This window comes from Petromyzon marinus, chromosome 39 (genome assembly GCF_048934315.1).
Source record: "Petromyzon marinus isolate PM22_M1 ecotype Great Lakes invasive population chromosome 39, UKy_Petmar_22M1.pri1.0, whole genome shotgun sequence".
In the NCBI taxonomy this organism is placed as follows: domain Eukaryota; kingdom Metazoa; phylum Chordata; class Hyperoartia; order Petromyzontiformes; family Petromyzontidae; genus Petromyzon; species Petromyzon marinus.
In genome coordinates this window covers 6,565,554-6,587,565 of record NC_133705.1, presented here as the reverse complement: position 1 = coordinate 6,587,565, position 22,012 = coordinate 6,565,554, and the positions used below count along the sequence as shown (strand labels likewise).

Sequence of the window (22,012 nt, the reverse complement as noted above, 5' to 3'; positions counted from 1 at the left end):
CGGGTGAGACAGGTGAGAGAGAGACTCACGGGTGAGACAGGTGAGAGGGAGACTCACGGGTGAGACAGGTGAGAGGGAGACTGACAGGTGAGAGGGAGACTGACAGGTGAGACAGGTGAGAGGGAGACTCACGGGTGAGACAGGTGAGAGGGAGACTGACAGGTGAGAGGGAGACTGACAGGTGAGACAGGTGAGAGGGAGACTCACGGGTGAGACAGGTGAGAGGGAGACTGACAGGTGAGACAGGTGAGAGGGAGACTGACAGGTGAGAGGGAGACTCACGGGTGAGTCGGTGAGAGGGAGACTCACGGGTGAGACAGGTGAGAGGGAGACTGACAGGTGAGACAGGTGAGAGGGAGACTCACGGGTGAGACAGGTGAGAGGGAGACTGACAGGTGAGACAGGTGAGAGGGAGACTCACGGGTGAGACAGGTGAGAGGGAGACTCACGGGTGAGACAGGTGAGAGGGAGACTGACAGGTGAGACAGGTGAGAGGGAGACTGACAGGTGAGACAGGTGAGAGGGAGACTCACGGGTGAGACAGGTGAGAGGGAGACTCACGGGTGAGGCAGGTGAGAGGGAGACTGACAGGTGAGAGGGAGACTCACGGGTGAGACAGGTGAGAGGGAGACTCACGGGTGAGTCGGTGAGAGGGAGACTCACGGGTGAGACAGGTGAGAGGGAGACTGACAGGTGAGACAGGTGAGAGGGAGACTCACGGGTGAGTCGGTGAGAGGGAGACTCACGGGTGAGACAGGTGAGAGGGAGACTGACAGGTGAGACAGGTGAGAGGGAGACTCACGGGTGAGACAGGTGAGAGGGAGACTGACAGGTGAGAGGGAGACTGACAGGTGAGACAGGTGAGAGGGAGACTCACGGGTGAGACAGGTGAGAGGGAGACTGACAGGTGAGACAGGTGAGAGGGAGACTGACAGGTGAGACAGGTGAGAGGGAGACTCACGGGTGAGACAGGTGAGAGGGAGACTCACGGGTGAGACAGGTGAGAGGGAGACTGACAGGTGAGACAGGTGAGAGAGAGACTCACGGGTGAGACAGGTGAGAGGGAGACTCACGGGTGAGACAGGTGAGAGGGAGACTCACGGGTGAGACAGGTGAGAGGGAGACTCACGGGTGAGCCAGGTGAGAGGGAGACTCACGGGTGAGACAGGTGAGAGGGAGACTCACGGGTGAGACAGGTGAGAGGGAGACTGACAGGTGAGACAGGTGAGAGGGAGACTCACGGGTGAGACAGGTGAGAGGGAGACTCACGGGTGAGACAGGTGAGAGGGAGACTGACAGGTGAGACAGGTGAGAGGGAGACTCACGGGTGAGACAGGTGAGAGGGAGACTGACAGGTGAGACAGGTGAGAGGAAGACTGACAGGTGAGACAGGTGAGAGGGAGACTCACGGGTGAGACAGGTGAGAGGGAGACTCACGGGTGAGACAGGTGAGAGGGAGACTGACAGGTGAGACAGGTGAGAGGGAGACTCACGGGTGAGACAGGTGAGAGGGAGACTGACAGGTGAGACAGGTGAGAGGAAGACTGACAGGTGAGAGGGAGACTGACAGGTGAGACAGGTGAGCGGGAGACTCACGGGTGAAACAGGTGAGAGGGAGACTGACAGGTGAGACAGGTGAGAGGGAGACTGACAGGTGAGAGGGAGACTGACAGGTGAGACAGGTGAGCGGGAGACTCACGGGTGAAACAGGTGAGAGAGAGACTCACGGGTGAGACAGGTGAGAGGGAGACTCACGGGTGAGACAGGTGAGAGGGAGACTGACAGGTGAGAGGGAGACTGACAGGTGAGACAGGTGAGAGACTGGTGAGGTGGAGACTTAGGTGAGAGACTCACAGGTGAGATTGTCTTCCACCGGAGCGATGAGGATGAACCTGGCACCCATGGCGTGACCTTGTGCGGTGGTAGAGGTGGCGGTGGTGGTGGTATGAGGAGTGGTGGCACAGTAGTTAGCGCACTGCGCTACAAATCTGGTGGCCCGAGTTCGATTCCCACTTACGGCCAACACCAGTGGCGATTATTTTATCCGGTCCTGGGCCTCCCGTAGGCCGATGCAGCCTCAACTGAGTACCTGGTGCGGTGTGTAAAAACATCGCCACTGGGGAGACAAAGGTGTGATGTTGGCCACCCACCCCCTCGTGTGCCGTGCCGGCCTTCATAGGTGCTCGCTAACAGCACTTGCCCCTACAGTCTGTTAAGGCTATACGGGTGATGGTGTGCATGGTGATGGTGTGTGCATGGTGATGGTGTGTGCATGGTGATGGTGTGTGCGGTTATGGTGTGTGCGGTTATGGCGTGCGCGGTGATGGCGTGCGTGGTGATGGCGTGCGTGGTGATGGTGTGTGTGGTGATGGTGTGCGTGGTGATGGTGTGCGTGGTGATGGTGTGGTGACGGTGTGGTGACGGTGTGTGTGGTGATGTTGTGTGTGGTGATGTGTGTGGTGATGTGTGTGGTGATGTGTGTGGTGATGTGTGTGGTGACGGTGTGTGTGGTGACGGTGTGTGTGGTGACGGTGTGCGTGGTGACGGTGTGGTGATGGTGTGGTGATGTTGTGTGTGGTGATGTTGTGTGTGGTGATGTTGTGTGTGGTGATGTTGTGTGTGGTGATGTTGTGGGTGGTGACGGTGTGTGTGGTGACGGTGTGCGTGGTGACGGTGTGGTGATGTTGTGTGTGGTGATGGTGTGGTGATGTTGTGTGTGGTGATGTGTGTGGTGATGTGTGTGGTGATGTTATGTGTGGTGATGGTGTGCGTGGTGCAGGCCGCTTCCGTGTCCTCTCCGTGGCGTGGGCAGCTCAGGGGGATGCTTTGCTCCTCGTGGGCAAGGAGCGAGCCTGCGTCTGCTACCTCCGCTGTCTGCCCGGCAGCTAGCACTTCATCCGCTCTCAGTCATTCCCTCTCTCTCTCATTCTCTTTGAATCCTTCTCTGAATCATTCGTCCACAATCATTCTTTCTCTGACTCATTCTCTCCTCAATCATTCTTGTTCTCAAGCATTATCTCCGTATCATTATCTGATGCATTCTCTCTCCGAATCGTTCTCTGAATCATTCTCCCTTTCTCTGAATCATGTGTTCTACTCATTCTTTTGTTTGTATCATCCTCTGAATCAACCCCTGCTCTCCCTGAATAATCTCTCTGAATTCATGTGCATCCTTCTCCGAATCACTCTCTCTGAATCGCTCTCTCTCTGAATCACTCTCCCTCTGTCTGAATCACTCTCTCGGAATCACTCTCTCTGAATTACTCTCCCTCTTTCTGAATGACTCTCGGAATCACTCTCTCTGAATCATTCTCCCTCGCTCTCTGAGTCATTCTCCCTCGCTCCCCGATTCATTCCCTCCCCGAGAGCGAACGGAAGCCGATGCTCTACGTTACAGGGGAATGAATCACCGACATCGGCTCTGCGTGGTGACTACTACGACCACGACGATCTCGCTACCATTATTTATTGGCGCCGGCTTTTTGTTCTCCTTCAGACAGTTGCCTTCCCTTACGAAATATTTACGAAGTGTCAAACGCGATGGGGGTTTGTTTTTTTAAATAAATGAATCAATTTGCCAATTGAACGTCACGTTCTGTAAACTTTGACGTCCCCACTCCGCGCGTGGCGCTCATCCCGGGGCTCTCTGCCCCCCCGCCCCCTCCCCGAGATCCTCCTCCTCCTGGTCGGCGAGCCCTCGACACTTTCACGCGGTAGGCTCAAGGTGCACCGGGCCTGGCACGGGCCACGTCCCCGTCACTTGGCGGCGAATGGCGGGCGGTGGCGTTGTGGCCGGGGCCGGCGGTGGGGGGGGGGGCTCTATTGAGGGCTGCAGTGCGGCTCTTGACCACGGAAGTCCAGTTTACCATAGAGGGAGTCCAGTTCACCATGGGAGTCCAGTTCACCATAGAGGGAGTCCAGTTCACCATAGAGGGAGTCCAGTTCACCATGGGAGTCCAGTTCACCATAGAGGGAGCCCAGTTCACCATGATAGTCCAGTTCACCATGGGAGTCCAGTTCACTATGGGAGTCCAGTTCACCATAGAGAGAGTCCAGTTCACCATGGGAGTCCAGTTTACCGTGGGAGTCCAGTTTACCATGGGAGTCCAGTTCACCATAGAGGGAGTCCAGTTCACCATGGGAGTCCAGTTCACCATAGAGGGAGTCCAGTTCACCATGATAGTCCAGTTCACCATGGGAGTCCAGTTCACTATGGGAGTCCAGTTCACCATAGAGAGAGTCCAGTTCACCATGGGAGTCCAGTTTACCGTGGAAGTCCAGTTTACCATGGGAGTCCAGTTTACTATGGGAGTCCAGTTTACCATGGGAGTCCAGTTTACTATGGGAGTCCAGTCTACCATTGGAATCCAGTTTACTATGGGAGTCCAGTTCACCATGATAGTCCAGTTTACCATGGGAGTCAGTTCAAAATGGAAGTCCAGTTCACCATGGGAGTCCAGTTCACCATGGGATTCCGGATTTTTTACCTGCTGTTTGTTTACCGGCTGTTTGTTTACCGGCTGTTTTGTTTACCAGCTGTTTGTTTACCAGCTGTTTATTTACCAGCTGTTTACCGGCTGTTTGTTTACCTGATGTCTATTTACCGGCTGTTTGTTTACCGGCTGTTTATTTACCGGTTTACCTGATGTTTGTTTACCGGCTGTTTGTTTACCGGCTGTTTGTTTACCGGCTGTTTGTTTACCGGCTGTTTGTTTACCAGCTGTTTGTTTACCGGCTGTTTGTTTACCGGCTGTTTGTTTACCGGCTGTTTGTTTACCGGCTGTTTGTTTACCGGCTGTTTGTTTACCGGCTGTTTGTTTACCGGCTGTTTGTTTACCGGCTGTTTGTTTACTGGCTGTTTGTTTACCGGCTGTTTGTTTACCAGCTGTTTGTTTACCGGCTGTTTGTTTACTGGCTGTTTGTTTACCGGCTGTTTGTTTACCTGATGTTTGTTTACCGGCTGTTTGTTTACTGGCTGTTTGTTTACCGGCTGTTTGTTTACCAGCTGTTTGTTTACCAGCTGTTTGTTTACCGGCTGTTTGTTTACCAGCTGTTTATTTACCAGCTGTTTGTTTACCAGCTGTTTATTTACCAGCTGTTTGTTTACCAGCTGTTTGTTTACCGGCTGTTGCTGCGTGATGCGCGCAAGATTCGTCGCCGTGTTGCGGGGAGAGGGGTGGGGGGGGGGTGCCCTTCGTAGTTTCAATGTGCAGGGGCTCCTCTACTTACGAACTAATTCGACTTACGAACTTTGAGAGATACGAACAAATCTCTCCGTATGTCCCAGTTGCCTGTTCGGAACCGAGTCGTAAGTTTGTAGTGGGTTGAATAACACAGTTTCTATTTAACACTCACATGATACACGATGGAGGTTACTCTCCAGACTACTACGCCTCGCACTGGCTTAGGGGCCGTCCATAAATGACGTCACGCACCTAGGGGTGGGGGTGGGGTCAGACATTTGTGACGATGTGTGACGAGGGGGGGGGGGGTGAGAAATGTGACGTCACGTCAAAATGCGCAACTTTAAATAAATATAAACAGGTTCTACTTAATTAAATAGACTTTACAATAAATGTTTTCTCCTACAACATCAGAGTGCAGTGCCACGTTAAATACGCACGTCATTTATGTACGACCCCTAATCTACAAGTCCTCCGTGAGTGAAGCTTGAATCTTCACTGGTATCGCTTTGGAGCCGGCCCTTGCCAGGGGTACGGCTCTGCCCTTGGGGTTCTTCAAGTCTCCAGGAGGCTTCTTGGTCTTCAGCTGAACGACGACTGCCGGGACCGTTCATAGGTCCGGCTTTTATAGAGAGCCGTGGCTCGCTCCGCCCCCCGGCCACGCCTCCCTTCTCGAACCTTCGAGAAGGATCCGGGGATGATGTCATCCCCCAGCCCCCCCCTCCTGGGGGTCTGGGGTCTGCCCCCTTTTACATACTGTTACATAGGGTAACCGTTGGGCCCTATGGCCCATAGACTCAGCATTGGGGCTCAGCCCCTCTGTTGCCCCCTATTGGCATGAGGCCGGTATTGGCGGAAACTGCATGGGAACGGCGCAACTTGGCCCAATGACACCGTTACAAGTTCAACCGCCGCGCTGTAGATGGCGGTGGTGGCATCTACATCTGCAAAACGTGAAGAACCAGTGGCAGCTACATCTGCAGAACGTGAAGAACCGGTGGCATCTACATCTGCAGAACGTGAAGAACCAGTGGCATCTACATCTGCAGAACGTGAAGAACCAGTGGCATCTACATCTGCAGAACGTGAAGAACCAGTGGCATCCTACATCTGCAGAACGTGAAGAACCAGTGGCATCTGCAGAACGTGAAGAACCAGTGGCATCTACATCTGCAGAACGTGAAGAACCAGTGGCATCTACATCTGCAGAACGTGAAGAACCAGTGGCATCTACATCTGCAGAACGTGAAGAACCAGTGGCATCTACATCTGCAGAACGTGAAGAACCAGTGGCATCTACATCTGCAGAACGTGAAGAACCGGTGGCATCTACATCTGTAGAACGTGAAGAACCGGTGGCATTTACATCTGCAGAACAAGACGAACCAGTGGCATCTACAGCTGCAGAACTTGAAGAACCAGTAGTATCTACATCTGCAGAACGTGAAGAACCAGTGGTATCTACATCTGCAGAACGGGAAGAACCGGTGGCATCTACATCTGCAGAACAAGACGAACCAGTGGCATCTACAGCTGCAGAACTTGAAGAACCAGTAGTATCTACATCTGCAGAACGTGAAGAACCAGTGGTATCTACATCTGCAGAACGTGACGAACCAGTGGCATCTACATATGCAGAACGTGAAGAACCAGTGCATCTCCATCTGCAGAACGTGAAGAACCAGTGGCTTCTACATCTACAGGAGATTACACATGTACATGCCGTACAACGTGTTTGTAATTGACGGGAGTAAACTCAAGGAACTTCAACTCGTTCATCAGTAGAGCGAGTCCCTTGTGATGGTTTGGGTGTGGGGGAGTGGTGGCGCAATGATCACCAACGCTGCGCTACGAACCCGCTGACCCGAGTTCAATTCCTGCTCGCGGCCACCAACACCAGTGACGATTATCCGAACCGGTCCTGAGCCTCCCCTAGGACGACTGGGACTCAAATGAGTACCTGGTGCAGTGCGTAAAACATTACCACTGGGGAGACAAAGGCGGCCGGGCGCGATGCTGGCCACCCATCCTGTCGTGTGCCGTGCCGGCCTTCATAGGTGCCGCTCGCTAACAGCACTTGCCCCGACAGTCTGTTAAGGTATATTCTTGACTTTACCGACAGACCCAAGAATATGGATTCCTGCAGTCACGAAAGCTTTAAGTCTAGTCTGTTAAGGCTATGCGGGGGACCTTTGCCTTGGGGGGGGGGGGGCGGGGGGGGGCATGTGTAGTGAGCGACTTCCGACACACGTCTCGTAGAAGGCTTCTCATTTATTAAAGAGCACACAGGGCGATCCACTTCGTAACGCGGCTACACCCCAGGCTGTCCAAACACGCAGCCCATCTCCGTCCTGCGCTACGCGGTTTGATCGGCAAGCGGCCTCGCAGATGAAGAGCCACGTGGTGGAAGACGAAGAGATGACGCAACCAGGACCCAGACCCCACACAATCACAGCCCCGAAGCTCTGGTTCGGTGCTCCTTATACCCGCCTGGCGTGGCCAAGCTCCACCTCTGGCCACGCCCCCTTTCTAGAACCTTCTAGACCCTTCGGGATGGTTCCCGGAGCTTCTCGACTGACACCGCCCTTGACTTCTACCCCAGACACGCCCCTTCACAACAAGGCATTTTGTAATGCAGCTCCAGACGTAATGACCCTTAAAGGCCGGCAGGTGTCACCCTGTCATTACACCCCTCACGCCGTGGTGAAAGAATAGCCGTCCCGGCTACCAATAATACCCAAACGCAAGGGAGCACAAAAGCACCGCTTGAACTTAAACAGCATCACAAAAGGTGTTTCTGAGTAGGGCAGAGCGATCTGCAGGAGAAGAATAATGAGAAGAGAGAGGGAGAAGGGAAAACATCCTCCTGTAAATCACGCAACGCCACCCCCTGATTCCCCACATCACCCCACAATCCACTCCCTATAGCTTGTTACCGTACTCTACATAATAGAGGGACACTCAATCCCACTCACTATAGCTTGTTACCGTACTCTACATAACAGAGGGACACTCAATCCCACTTCCTATAGCTTGTTACCGTACTCTACATAACAGAGGGACACTCAATCCCACTCTCTATAGCTTGTTACCGTACTCTACATAATAAAGGGACACTCAATCTCACTCTCTATAGCTTGTTACCGTACTCTACATAACAGAGGGACACTCAATCCCACTCACTATAGCTTGTTACCGTACTCTACATAACAGAGGGACACTCAATCCCACTCCCTATAGCTTGTTACCGTACTCTACATAACAGAGGGACACTCAATCCCACTCTCTATAGCTTGTTACCGTACTCTACATAATAAAGGGACACTCAATCTCACTCTCTATAGCTTGTTACCGTACTCTACATAACAGAGGGACACTCAATCCCACTCACTATAGCTTGTTAGCGTAGTCTACATAACAGAGGGACACTCAATCCCACTCACTATAGCTTGTTCCCGTACTCTACATAATAGAGGGGCACTCAATCCCACTCTCTATAGCTTGTTACCGTACTCTACATAACAGAGGGACACTCAATCCCACTCACTATAGCTTGTTACCGTACTCTACATAACAGAGGGACACTCAATCCCACTCTCTATAGCTTGTTACCGTACTCTACATAACAGAGGGACACTCAATCCCGCTCACTATAGCTTGTTACCGTACTCTACATAACAGAGGGACACTCAATCCCACTCACTATAGCTTGTTCCCGTACTCTACATAGCAGAGGGACACTCAATCCCACTCTCTATAGCTTGTTACCGTACTCTACATAATAAAGGGACACTCAATCCCACTCTCTATAGCTTGTTACCGTACTCTACATAGCAGAGGGACACTCAATCCCACTCTCTATAGCTTGTTACCGTACTCTACATAACAGAGGGACACTCAATCCCACTCACTATAGCTTGTTCCCGTACTCTACATAACAGAGGGACACTCAATCCCACTCACTATAGCTTGTTCCCGTACTCTACATAATAGAGGGGCCCTCAATCCCACTCTCTATAGCTTGTTACCGTACTCTACATAACAGAGGGACACTCAATCCCACTCACTATAGCTTGTTCCCGTACTCTACATAATAGAGGGGCACTCAATCCCACTCTCTAGCTTGTTACCGTACTCTACATAACAGAGGGACACTCAATCCCAATCACTATAGCTTGTTACCGTACTCTACATAATAGAGGACACTCAATCCCACTCACTATAGCTTGTTACCGTACTCTACATAATAGACGGACACTCAATCCCACTCCCTATAGCTTGTTACCGTACTCTACATAGCAGAGGGACACTCAATCCCACTCCCTATAGCCTGTTACCGTACTCTACATAGCAGACGGACACTCAATCTCACTCCCTATAGCTTGTTACCGTACTCTACATAGCAGAGGGACACTCAATCCCACTCACTATAGCTTGTTACCGTACTCTACATAATAGAGGGATACTCAAACCCACTCACTTACTCTACATAATAGAGGGACACTCAATCCCACTCCCTATAGCTTGTTACCGTACTCTACATAGCAGACGGACACTCAATCCCACTCCCGATAGCTTGTTACCGTACTCTACATAATAGAGGGACACTCAATCCCACTCACTATAGCTTGCTACCGTACTCTACATAACAGAGGGACACTCAATCCCACTCCCTATAGCTTGTTACCGTACTCTACATAGCAGAGGGACACTCAATCCCACTCCCTATAGCTTGTTACCGTACTCTGCATAGCAGACGGACACTCAATCCCACTCCCTATAGCTTGTTACCGTACTCTACATAGCAGAGGGGCACTCAATCCCACTCCCTATAGCTTGTTACCGTACTCTATATAGCAGAGGGGCACTCAATCCCACTCCCTATAGCTTGTTACCGTACTCTACATAATAGAGGGATACTCAAACCCACTCCCTTCAGCTGGTGCCGTACTCTACATAATAGAGGGGCACTCAATCACACTGACTATAGCTTGTTACCGTACTCTACATAGCAGAGGGACACTCAATCCCACTCCCTATAGCGTGTTACCGTACTCTACATAATAGAGGGACACTCAATCCCACTCACTATAGCTTGCTACCGTACGCTACATAACAGAGAGACACTCAATCCCACTCCCTATAGCTTGTTACAGTACTCTAAATAGCAGAGGGACACTCAATCCCACTCCCGATAGCTTGTTACCGTACTCTACATAGCAGAGGGGCACTCAATCCCACTCCCGATAGCTTGTTACCGTACTCTACATAATAGAGGGATACTCAATCCCACTCCCTTCAGCTGGTGCCGTACTCTACATAATAGAGGGGCACTCAATCCCACTCACTATAGCTTGTTACCGTACTCTACATAATAGAGGGGCACTCAATACCACTCACTATAGCTTGTTACCGTACTCTACATAAGACGGACACTCAATCCCACTCACTATATAGCTTGTTACCGTACTCTACATAATAGAGGGGCACTCAATACCACTCACTATAGCTTGTTACCGTACTCTACATAAGACGGACACTCAATCCCACTCACTATATAGCTTGTTACCGTACTCTACATAATAGAGGGACACTCAATCCCACTCCCTATAGCTTGTTACCGTACTCTACATAATAGAGGGACACTCAATCCCATTCCCTATAGCTCGTTACCGTACTCTACATTATAGAGGGACACGCAATCCCACTCCCTATAGCTTGTTACCGTACTCTACATAATAGAAGGACACGCAATCCCACTCCTTATAGCTTGTTACCGTACTCTACATAATAGAGGGACACTCAATCCCACTCCCTATAGCTTGTTACCGTACTCTACATAGCAGACGGACACTCAATCCCACTCCCTATATCTTGTTACCGTACTCTACATAACAGAGGGGCACTCAATCCCACTCCTTATAGCTTGTTACCGTACTCTACATAGCAGAGGGGCACTCAATCCCACTCCCTATAGCTTGTTACCGTACTCTACATAATAGAGGGATACTCAAACCCACTCCCTTCAGCTGGTGCCGTACTCTACATAATAGAGGGGCACTCAATCCCACTCACTATAGCTTGTTACCGTACTCTACATAAGACGGACACTCAATCCCACTCACTATATAGCTTGTTACCGTACTCTACATAATAGAGGGACACTCAATCCCACTCCCTATAGCTTGTTACCGTACTCTACATAATAGAGGGACACTCAATCCCATTCCCTATAGCTCGTTACCGTACTCTACATAATAGAGGGACACGTAATCCCACTCCCTATAGCTTGTTACCGTACTCTACATAGCAGAGGGGCACCCAATCCCACTCACTATAGCTTGTTACCGTACTCTACATAATAGAGGGACACTCAATCCCACTCCCCATGGCTTGTTACCGTACTCTACATAATAGAGGGACACTCAATCCCACTCCCTTCAGCTGGTGCCCTATTTCTCGCAATCGATGCGCATTGGGAATTCTGGGTGGACGCGGGCCAAGCAATTAGCGCGCGCGGGGGATTGTGGGAGGAGCGGACCGGCTGCAGCTGCTGTTGTTGTTTGTTGTTGTTTGTTGATCGACGCGAGGAGAGAGAGCGCGAACTCCTCCCTGGCTCCTCCCTGCGTCAGCGGCTGTGGACGTGGCACGCACGGAGAGTCGGGGCGCTCTCTCCACAAGAACTCGCCAGAGACCTTCCCCCCCTCCCCACCTCCCTCCCTCCCCCCCCATATTCTCAGCTTCCTGTACTCCCCACTCTCTAAACTCTCTCTCTCCGCTCCACTCTCCCAACTACCCACGCTCTCCCCGGACCACCGCCAAGCTCCACCCACACTCTCTAAACTCCCTGAACACTCTCCACGTCCTCGCTCTCTTTGAGACTCTCACGCGAACCTGCAGAGACTCGCCACACCAAAGTGCCTATCAGACTCTCCAAACACACTCCCAACTCTCCCCTCTCTCTCTCTACAGACGCCACCCTCTCTCCCACTGCACGACTCTCTTCAGACTCTCTAAATCCTCTGCTCGTACCGCTCTCTCTCTCCGTGCTCTCTTTCTGTTTGGATTCCACTCTTCTCTTACAGACGCCTTGACACGAACTCACACGAATCCAATCACCCTCTCAAATATTGACTCTCCCGTGGCCCGACACACTCTCGCACCCCCCACCTACCACCTCACTCGCTCTGCATCTACTCCTACTCCTCTCGTCTCTCTCTCCCCATCTCCTCTCTCTCCACTCTCCTCATTCTCCCCATCTCCCTGATCTTCTCCACTCTCCTCCTACTCGTCTCTCTCTCCCCATCTCCTCTCTCCTCTCTCCCCATCTCCCTGATCTTCTCCTCCTACTCGTCTCTCTCTCCCCATCTCCTCACTCTCCCCATCTCCCTGATCTCCACTCTCCTCATTCTCCCCATCTCCCTGATCTACTCGTCTCTCTCTCCCCATCTCCTCTCTCTCCACTCTCCTCATTCTCCCCATCTCCCTGATCTTCTCCACTCTCCTCCTACTCGTCTCTCTCTCCCCATCTCCTCACTCTTCTCACTCTCCCCATCTCCCTGATCTTCTCCACTCTCCTCATTCCCCCCATCTCCCTGATCTACTCGTCTTTCTCTCTCCCCATCTCCTCTCTCTCCACTCTCCCCATCTCCCTGATCTTCTCCACTCTCCTCCTCGCCCGAGAACTCTCTGCTGGAATCTCTGCTCTCGCAGGGAGAGTCTCTCACGCGATGTCTCCGCTGCTGCTGCTACTGCCGCCGCTGCTGCTACTGCTGCTCTGTTCGTCTGTGGCTTCTCTTCTCGCGTCCCCTGGGCAGGAGCCGTGGGGCTCCCCGGGGAGTCTCGGCGCGGAGTCCCTGCAGCCCGTGGACGTGCTGTACGCGAGCGGGGTGGACGCCTACGGTCGTGACGACTGGCCCGGGGTCATCCGGTGAGAGAGTTCACAGGGCACGGGGCAAACCTGTGGTAAAGTGCAGGCGGGCACGGGCAAGCTGCTGGGTACGCAAAGCCACGTGGGCAACCAGGCGTGCAAACCATGAGGAGTCGCGTGCAAGCGTGTGGCAGTCGTGTGGGCGGAGCAACCACGTGGTGTGTGGGGGGAGCAACCACGTGGTGTGTGGGGGGCGCAAACCACGTCGTGTGGGGGGGAGCAACCACGTGGTGTGTGGGGGGAGCAACCACGTGGTGTGGGGGGAGCAACCACGTGGTGTGGGGGGGAGCAACCACGTGGTGTGGGGGGGGGGAGCAACCACGTGGTGTGGGGGGAGCAACCACGTCGTGTGGGGGGAGCAACCACGTGGTGTAGGGGGAGCAACCACGTGGTGTGGGGGGGGAGCAACCACGTAGTGTGTGGGGGGAGCAACCACGTGGTGTGGGGGGAGCAACCACGTGGTGTGGGGGGGGAGCAACCACGTGGTGTGGGGGGGAGCAACCACGTGGTGTGGGGGGAGCAACCACGTCGTGTGGGGGGAGCAACCACGTGGTGTGGGGGGAGCAACCACGTGGTGTGGGGGGGGAGCAACCACGTGGTGTGGGGGGAGCAACCACGTGGTGTGGGGGGAGCAACCACGTGGTGTGGGGGGGGAGCAACCACGTGGGGGGAGCAACCACGTGGTGTGGGGGGAGCAACCACGTGGTGTGGGGGGAGCAACCACGTGGTGTGGGGGGAGCAACCACGTGGTGTGGGGGGAGCAACCACGTGGTGTGGGGGGGGGCAACTACGTGGGGTGGGGGGAGCAACCACGTCGTGTGGGGGAGCAACCACGTCGTGTGGGGGAGCAACCACGTGGTGTGGGAGCAGCAACTACGTGGTGTGGGGGGAGCAACCACGTGGTGTGGGAGCAGCAACCACGTGGTGTGGGGGGAACAACCACGTGGTGTGGGGGGAGCAACCACGTGGTGTGGGGGGAGCAACCACGTGGTGTGGGGGGAGCAACCACGTGGTGTGGGGGGAGCAACCACGTGGTGTGGGGGGAGCAACCACGTGGTGTGGGGGGAGCAACCACGTGGTGTGGGGGGAGCAACCACGTGGTGTGGGGGGAGAAACCAGGTGGTGTGGGGGAGCATCCACGTGGTGTGGGGGGAGCAACCACGTGGTGTGGGGGGAGCAACCACGTGGTGTGGGGGGGAGCAACCACGTGGTGTGGGAGGAGCAACCACGTGGTGTGGGGGGAGCAACCACGTGGTGTGGGGGGAGAAACCACGTGGTGTGGGCGGAGAAACCACGTGGTGTGGGGGGAGAAACCACGTGGTGTGGGCGGAGAAACCACGTGGTGTGGGGGGAGAAACCACGTGGTGTGGGGGAGCAACCACGTGGTGTGGGGGGAGAAACCACGTGGTGTGGGGGAGCAACCACGTGGTGTGGGGGGAGCAACCACGTGGTGTGGGGGGAGCAACCACGTGGTGTGGGGGGAGCAACCACGTGGTGTGGGGGGGAGCAACCACGTGGTGTGGGAGGAGCAACCACGTGGTGTGGGGGGAGCAACCACGTGGTGTGGGGGGAGAAACCACGTGGTGTGGGCGGAGAAACCACGTGGTGTGGGGGGAGAAACCACGTGGTGTGGGCGGAGAAACCACGTGGTGTGGGGGGAGAAACCACGTGGTGTGGGGGAGCAACCACGTGGTGTGGGGGGAGAAACCACGTGGTGTGGGGGAGCAACCACGTGGTGTGGGGGGAGCAACCACGTGGTGTGGGGGGAGCAACCACGTGGTGTGGGGGGAGCAACCACGTGGTGTGGGGGGGAGCAACCACGTGGTGTGGGGGGAGAAACCACGTGGTGTGGGCGGAGAAACCACGTGGTGTGGGGGGAGAAACCACGTGGTGTGGGCGGAGAAACCACGAGCTCTTGGAAGAGCATTCGGGATGGACGGTCTCGGTTTTTTTTTTACTCAGAAAGTAAATCCGTGGCAATTTTTTAACATTTCCTCTGTCAGGCTTTGTTGGCATTGGGGGGGGGGGCGACACGTGAGGGGGGGGGGGATCGACACGTGAGAGGGGGGGGATCGACACGTGGTGGGGATGGGGGTCGACACGTGGGGGAGGGGTCGACACGTGGGGGGTCGACACGTGGGGGGGGGGGGGGTGACACGTTGCATGCTGCACCATGAACACCCTACACACTGCACCATGAACATACTACACACTGCACCATGAACACCCTACACACTGCACCATGAACACCCTACACACTGCACCATGAACACACTACACACTGCACCATGAACATACTACACACTGCACCATGAACACCCTACACACTGCACCATGAACACCCTACACACTGCACCATGAACACCCTACACACTGCACCATGAACATACTACACACTGCACCATGAACACCCTACACACTGTACCATGAACACATTACACACTGCACCATGAACACCCTACACACTGCACCATGAACACCCTACACACTGCACCATGAACACCCTACACACTGCACCATGAACACCCTACTCACTGCACCATGAACACCCTACACACTGCACCATGAACACCCTACACACTGCACCATGAACACCCTACACACTGCACCATGAACACCCTACACACTACACCATGAACACCCTACACACTGCACCATGAACACCCTACTCACTGCACCATGAACACCCTACACACTGCACCATGAACACCCTACTCACTGCACCATGAACACCCTACTCACTGCACCATGAACACCCTACACACTGTACCATGAACACACTACACACTGCACAATGAACACCCTACACACTGCACCATGAACACCCTACACACTGCACCATGAACACCCTACTCACTGCACCATGAACACCCTACACACTGCACCATGAACACCCTACTCACTGCACCATGAACACCCTACTCACTGCACCATGAACACCCTACACGCTGCACCATGAACACCCTACACACTACATCATGAACACCCTACACACTGCACCATGAACACCCTACACACTGCACCATGAACACCCTATACACTGCACCATGAACACCCTACACACTGCACCATGAACACACTGCACCATGAACACCCTACACACTGCACCATGAACACCCTACACGCTGCACCATGAACACCCTACACACTGCAGCATGAACACACTGCACCATGAACATACTACACACTGCACCAAGAACACACTGCACCATGAACACCCTACACGCTGCACCATGAACACACTACACACTGCACCATGAACACCCTACATGCTACACCATGAACACCCTACACACTGCAGGATGAACACCCTACACACTGCACCATGAACACACTACACACTGCACCATGAACACCCCACACACTGTACCATGAACACCCTACACACTGTACCATGAACACACTACACACTACACCATGAACACCCTACACACTGCACCATGAACACACTACACACTACACCATGAACACCCTACACACTGCAACATGAACACACTACACACTGTGCCATGAACACCCTACACACTGTACCATGAACACACTACACACTGCACCATGAACACCCTACACACTGCACCATGAACACCCTACACACTGCAGCATGAACACCCTACACACTGTACCATGAACACCCTACACATTGTACCATGAACACCCTACACACTGCACCATGAACACCCTACACACTGCACCATGAACACCCTACACACTGCACCATGAACACCCTACACACTGTACCATGAACACCCGACACACTGCACCATGAACACACTACACACTGTACCATGAACACCCTACACACTGTACCATGAACACCCTACACACTGCACCATGAACACACTACACACTGTACCATGAACACACTACACACTGCACCATGAACACCCTACACACTGTACCATGAACACCCTACACACTGCACCATGAGCACACTACACACTGCACCATGAACACATTACACACTGCACCATGAACACCCTACACACTACACCATGAACACACTACACACTGCACCATGAACACCCTACACACTGCACCATGAACACCCTACACACTGCACCATGGACACACTACACACTGTACCATGAACACCCTACACACTGTACCATGAACACCCTACACGCTGCACCATGAACACCCTACACACTGCACCATGAACACCCTACACACTGCACCATGAACACCCTACACACTGCACCATGAACACCCTACACACTGCACCATGAACACCCTACACACTGCACCATGAACACCCTACACACTGCACCATGAACACCCTACACACTGCACCATGAACACCCTACACACTGCACCATGAACACCCTACACACTGCACCATGAACACCCTACACGCTGCACCATGAACACCCTACACACTGCAGCATGAACACCCTACACACTGTACCATGAACACCCTACACACTGTACCATGAACACCCTACACACTGCACCATGAACACCCTACACACTGTACCATGAACACCCTACACACTGCACCATGAACACCCTACACACTGCACCATGAAGCACTAAACAGACTAAACTCACTGAATCAATCTTCTCTTCAATTCGCACGGGGAAGTCCCATAGAGGACCTACCATCGTGACCTCTAATTAAAATCCAATCTCACATCACTCGATGCGAGAAGAAATCCACATCGGGCCCTGTTCATCCGTACAATCGTTATTGGAAAAGTCTGTGTCGGGGCCGTTGTCCCGCGACTCCTCCGTTATGCTCGAGCTACTGCTCCCCGACTGCTCTGTCGGGTTCGGGCTACCGCCCCCCAATTCCTCGTTCCCCTGTACCCCCGACTTTGCTGCCGCCCCCCGCGTACTCATGATTCAATTGGTGGACTGACCGCGTTACACTTACGACGTGCTACGCGGGCTCAGGGGCGGACGTGCTGCGGTGAGCGCGCCCGCAGAGTGAAACCCCGTCTCGTGCGTAATTAAAGGGATACAGCGCGCCGACGCGTGACTCCGCAGCCGCACCAAGCGGCCACGCACGGGACCCGGGGTCGGGGGTCAGGGGCGTCCACCGCGCGCGTGCGCCGCTGATTGGAGGGAGTCACTCCGCCCCGATTTAAAGGCCGTTTAAACAGCCGCGCGTGTACGCGAACACCAGGGGCTCTACCAAACGGTTGGATGTAATTACCGTGCTCCCCGACGACCCAACCCACGACACTCCACCCTCCTTTCCACGCCCACAAAGACCACACGACACAGTTTATCCTCTACTGGCGATTTTATTCCCCGCGAATAACCCGCTAAACTACGCGTGTTTGTGTGGGTCAGCAGACACTAGCCTATCCCTCGGGGATCCGGGACTCTATTTATCCTGCCTGCCCGCTCCACTTTCTACCCCTCTGGTTAATTAGCCCAAACTCACCTCTCCCTTATTTACGCTTACTCCCACTCTGATGCGCCGGGAGCTGTGGAAGGGCGATGCTGCGGGTCGTCTCCGTGGAGGATTGGGCCTGGCTGCGTTGAACCTCGTCACACGGACGACTCGAACGGATGGCTCCAACAACCCCGCTGATCTCGATGCCTTGAAGAACCTCCTCTACTGCCTGAATCCCCCTCCTTTTATCCTACCCATAACAAATGCGTTCTGCTGTTTCGCCCCCTTGGCCTCCCGTCCAATCTGGGGCCCGGATCTTCCCGCTCTTTTGATAGTCGGATCCTAGCTCTGGTGATGTCACCGCGGTGGTCCCCTCGACGTCCGCTTTCCGCTCTTCCCGCTACCGGCCCTCTGACCCGCGTTGCGTGTGCGTGTTTCTATCTGCGGTGGCTCAACAGCCCCTGCCGTGACCACGTGATTACAATCCCAGGTCACGGCGCCGCGGTGCCCGTCAGCCTCGGGGGTAGGTCGCCCAATTCCCCAGCCGTAGGAAACCGTGAAGCTTGATCCCATTAGGGGCTTCTGGGCGAAACCTGCCGGCCAGGTGACTTCCCCTCGGGCTCTATGTGGGGTGTGCGTGTGTGGGGTGTGCGTGTGTGGGGTGTGCGTGTGTGGGGTGTGCGTGCGTTCATGTGGGGGGCGGCGAGGTGGCGCGCAGCGTCGGCGTCGTCGCTCCCCGGTGGCGGCGTCACGGCGGTGGGCACGGTCCCGACGGAGCGGCTCTGCTGCGCGGGCACCACACCTGCACTCTGCTGAGCTAATTCTTGAACCCCCATTGTCAAATACAAGAAACTTAAGACGTCCATCTAATTGCCCTTTAACTACCCCAACAACAACAACAACGATTGGATTGGGTGACAAAGGTTTTGGCATTGCAACCTCGATTCCTACCTTGACATTGTAAATATACCTTCAAAAAATGTTCAGAAACAGAAGATTAGTGCTGGTTACAGTCACGTTTGGCAATCTGATTCGTACATTTTATTCTCACCAATGTACCGAGAGTTGAACTTTACAGAGTGACTGTGCGGTGTTGTATCGGTGTGGTCTGGCACTGTTTGTGTTGTTGTTGTTTTACTGCCCTCCCCAAGCTTGGGAATTGCTGTACTTATACAATGTGAATGTATACACTTTATTGACTTTGTATTTATTCAAGGGGCGCCACGGTGGTGTGATGAACTACCTCGCCTTGGTACGCAGGAGGTCGGTGGGTTCGATCCCGACCCTGACGCCTGCTGCTGTGTCTCTCTCTCTCTCTCCCCCTGCCCCCCTCAATCTCCCCCCTGCCCCCCCTCCATCTCTCCCCCCTGCCCCCCCGTACCCCCTCCCCTGCCCCCTCCCCACCCATCTCCCCCCTGCCCCGTGCGCCCCACAGCTACATGAACCTGGCCCTGCGCAGCGCGCGCGCCGTGCGCGCCGCGCGCCTCCACTGCCGCCGCAGCTGCGACGGCACCAACGGCACGGCCCTGCCCGGGGACGACGACAACGGCGGCGGCGGCGGCGAGGGGGGGCAGGCGGCGGCGGGGGGGGCCGCGGCGTGGCCCCACGCGTGGGACGCGCGTTTCTTCGGCGCGCTTCTGCGGCGTGCCGACTGCCTGCGGCACTGCGAGCGCGTCCACCTCGGGGGCGAGCCGGGGCGCCACCGCGTCGGAGAGCAGCTCGTCGAAGAATTCCGCCGCAGGGCCCCCTACCACTACCTGCAGATGGCCTACTTCCAGGTGAGTCCTACCACTACCTGCAGATGGCCTACTTCCAGGTGAGTCCTACCACTACCTGCAGATGGCCTACTTCCAGGTGAGTCCTACAGTACCTGCAGATGGCCTACTTCCAGGTGAGTCCTACCACTACCAGCAGATGGCCTACTTCCAGGTGAGTCCTACCACTACCAGCAGATGGCCTACTTCCAGGTGACTCCTACCATTACCAGCAGATGGCCTACTTCCAGGTGAGTCCTACCACTACCAGCAGATGGCCTACTTCCAGGTGAGTCCTACCACTACCAGCAGATGGCCTACTTCCAGGTGACTCCTACCATTACCAGCAGATGGCCTACTTCCAGGTGAGTCCTACCACTACCTACAGATGGCCTACTTCCAGGTGAGTCCTACAGTACCTGCAGATGGCCTACTTCCAGGTGAGTCCTACCACTACCTGCAGATGGCCTACTTCCAGGTGAGTCCTACCACTACCAGCAGATGTCCTACTTCCAGGTGACTCCTACCATTACCAGCAGATGGCCTACTTCCAGGTGACTCCTACCACTACCTACAGATGGCCTACTTCCAGGTGAGTCCTACAGTACCTGCAGATGGCCTACTTCCAGGTGAGTCCTACCACTACCTGCAGATGGCCTACTTCCAGGTGACTCCTACCACTACCTGCAGATGGCCTACTTCCAGGTGAGTCCTACCACTACCTGCAGATGGCCTACTTCCAGGTGAGTCCTACAGTACCTGCAGATGGCCTACTACCAGGTGAGTCCTACCACTACCTGCAGGTGGCCTACTACCAGGTGAGTCCTACCACTACCTACAGATGGCCTACTACCAGGTGAGTCCTACCACTACCTGCAGGTGGCCTACTTCCAGGTGAGTCCTACCACTACCTACAGATGGCCTACTTCCAGGTGAGTCCTACCACTACCTGCAGGTGGCCTACTTCCAGGTGAGTCCTACCACTACCTACAGATGGCCTACTACCAGGTGAGTCCTACTCACCACACCCTACCCCTCTCTCTCCCCTCGCCCCTCCCCCCTCACCTCACCCCACCCCCCTCTCCTCACCTCACCCCCCTCTCCTCACCCCACCCCTCTCTCTCCTCACCACACCCCCCTCTCCTCACCCCTCTCCTCACCTCACCCCCCTCTCCTCACCCAACCTCTATCTCTCCTGACCACACCCCCTCTCTTCTCACCCTACCCCCCTCTCCTCACCCCACCCCTCTCTCCTCACCACACCCCCCTCTCTCTCCTCACCACACCCCCCTCTCTTCTCACCCTACCCCCCTCTTCTCACCCCCTTATCACATCTCTCCCTCACCCCACCCCCTCTCTCCTCACCCCCTTCTCACCCCCCCCCCCCCCCGGTGTAGACGAAGGCCCTGGGCCGTGCGGCCGCGTGTGCCCACACGTTCCACGTGGCCAACCCGGGCCACGTGGAGATGAAGAAGAACCTCGACTTCTACCGCGGCACGGGGGCCGTGCCCGACCACGAGTTCGTCGACTTGGAGGCACGGCCTCACCTGGTGAGTGGCACGGCCTCACCTGGTGAGTGAGACGCTCACCTGGTGAGTGAGATGCTCACCTGGTGAGTGGCACGGCCTCACCTGGTGAGTGGCACGGCCTCACCTGGTGAGTGAGACGCTCACCTGGTGAGTGAGACGCTCACCTGGTGAGTGAGACGCTCACCTGGTGAGTGAGACGCTCACCTGGTGAGTGGGACGCTCACCTGGTGAGTGAGACGCTCACCTGGTGAGTGGGACGCTCACCTGGTGAGTGT

The 22,012-nt window shown here is 54.8% G+C and overlaps 2 protein-coding genes across 2 annotated transcripts in view; both read left to right on the top strand.

The window, feature by feature from the left end:
- The window catches only part of LOC142930469 (WD repeat-containing protein WRAP73-like), a 30,577-nt gene extending 26,996 nt beyond the window's left edge, over nt 1-3,581 (top strand). Inside the window, exon 12 of the mRNA XM_076072869.1 lies at nt 2,780-3,581. Coding sequence (XP_075928984.1) covers nt 2,780-2,889 — 110 coding nt within the window. The 3' untranslated portion in view covers nt 2,890-3,581. The remainder of the gene's footprint in view (nt 1-2,779) is intronic.
- A 7,919-nt stretch (nt 3,582-11,500) lies between these two features.
- Nucleotides 11,501-22,012, top strand: part of LOC142930439 (prolyl 3-hydroxylase 1-like) — a 10,932-nt gene continuing 420 nt past the window's right edge. The window contains exons 1-3 of the mRNA XM_076072787.1: nt 11,501-13,113; nt 19,890-20,232; nt 21,606-21,758. Coding sequence (XP_075928902.1) covers nt 12,914-13,113; nt 19,890-20,232; nt 21,606-21,758 — 696 coding nt within the window. The 5' untranslated portion in view covers nt 11,501-12,913. The remainder of the gene's footprint in view (nt 13,114-19,889; nt 20,233-21,605; nt 21,759-22,012) is intronic.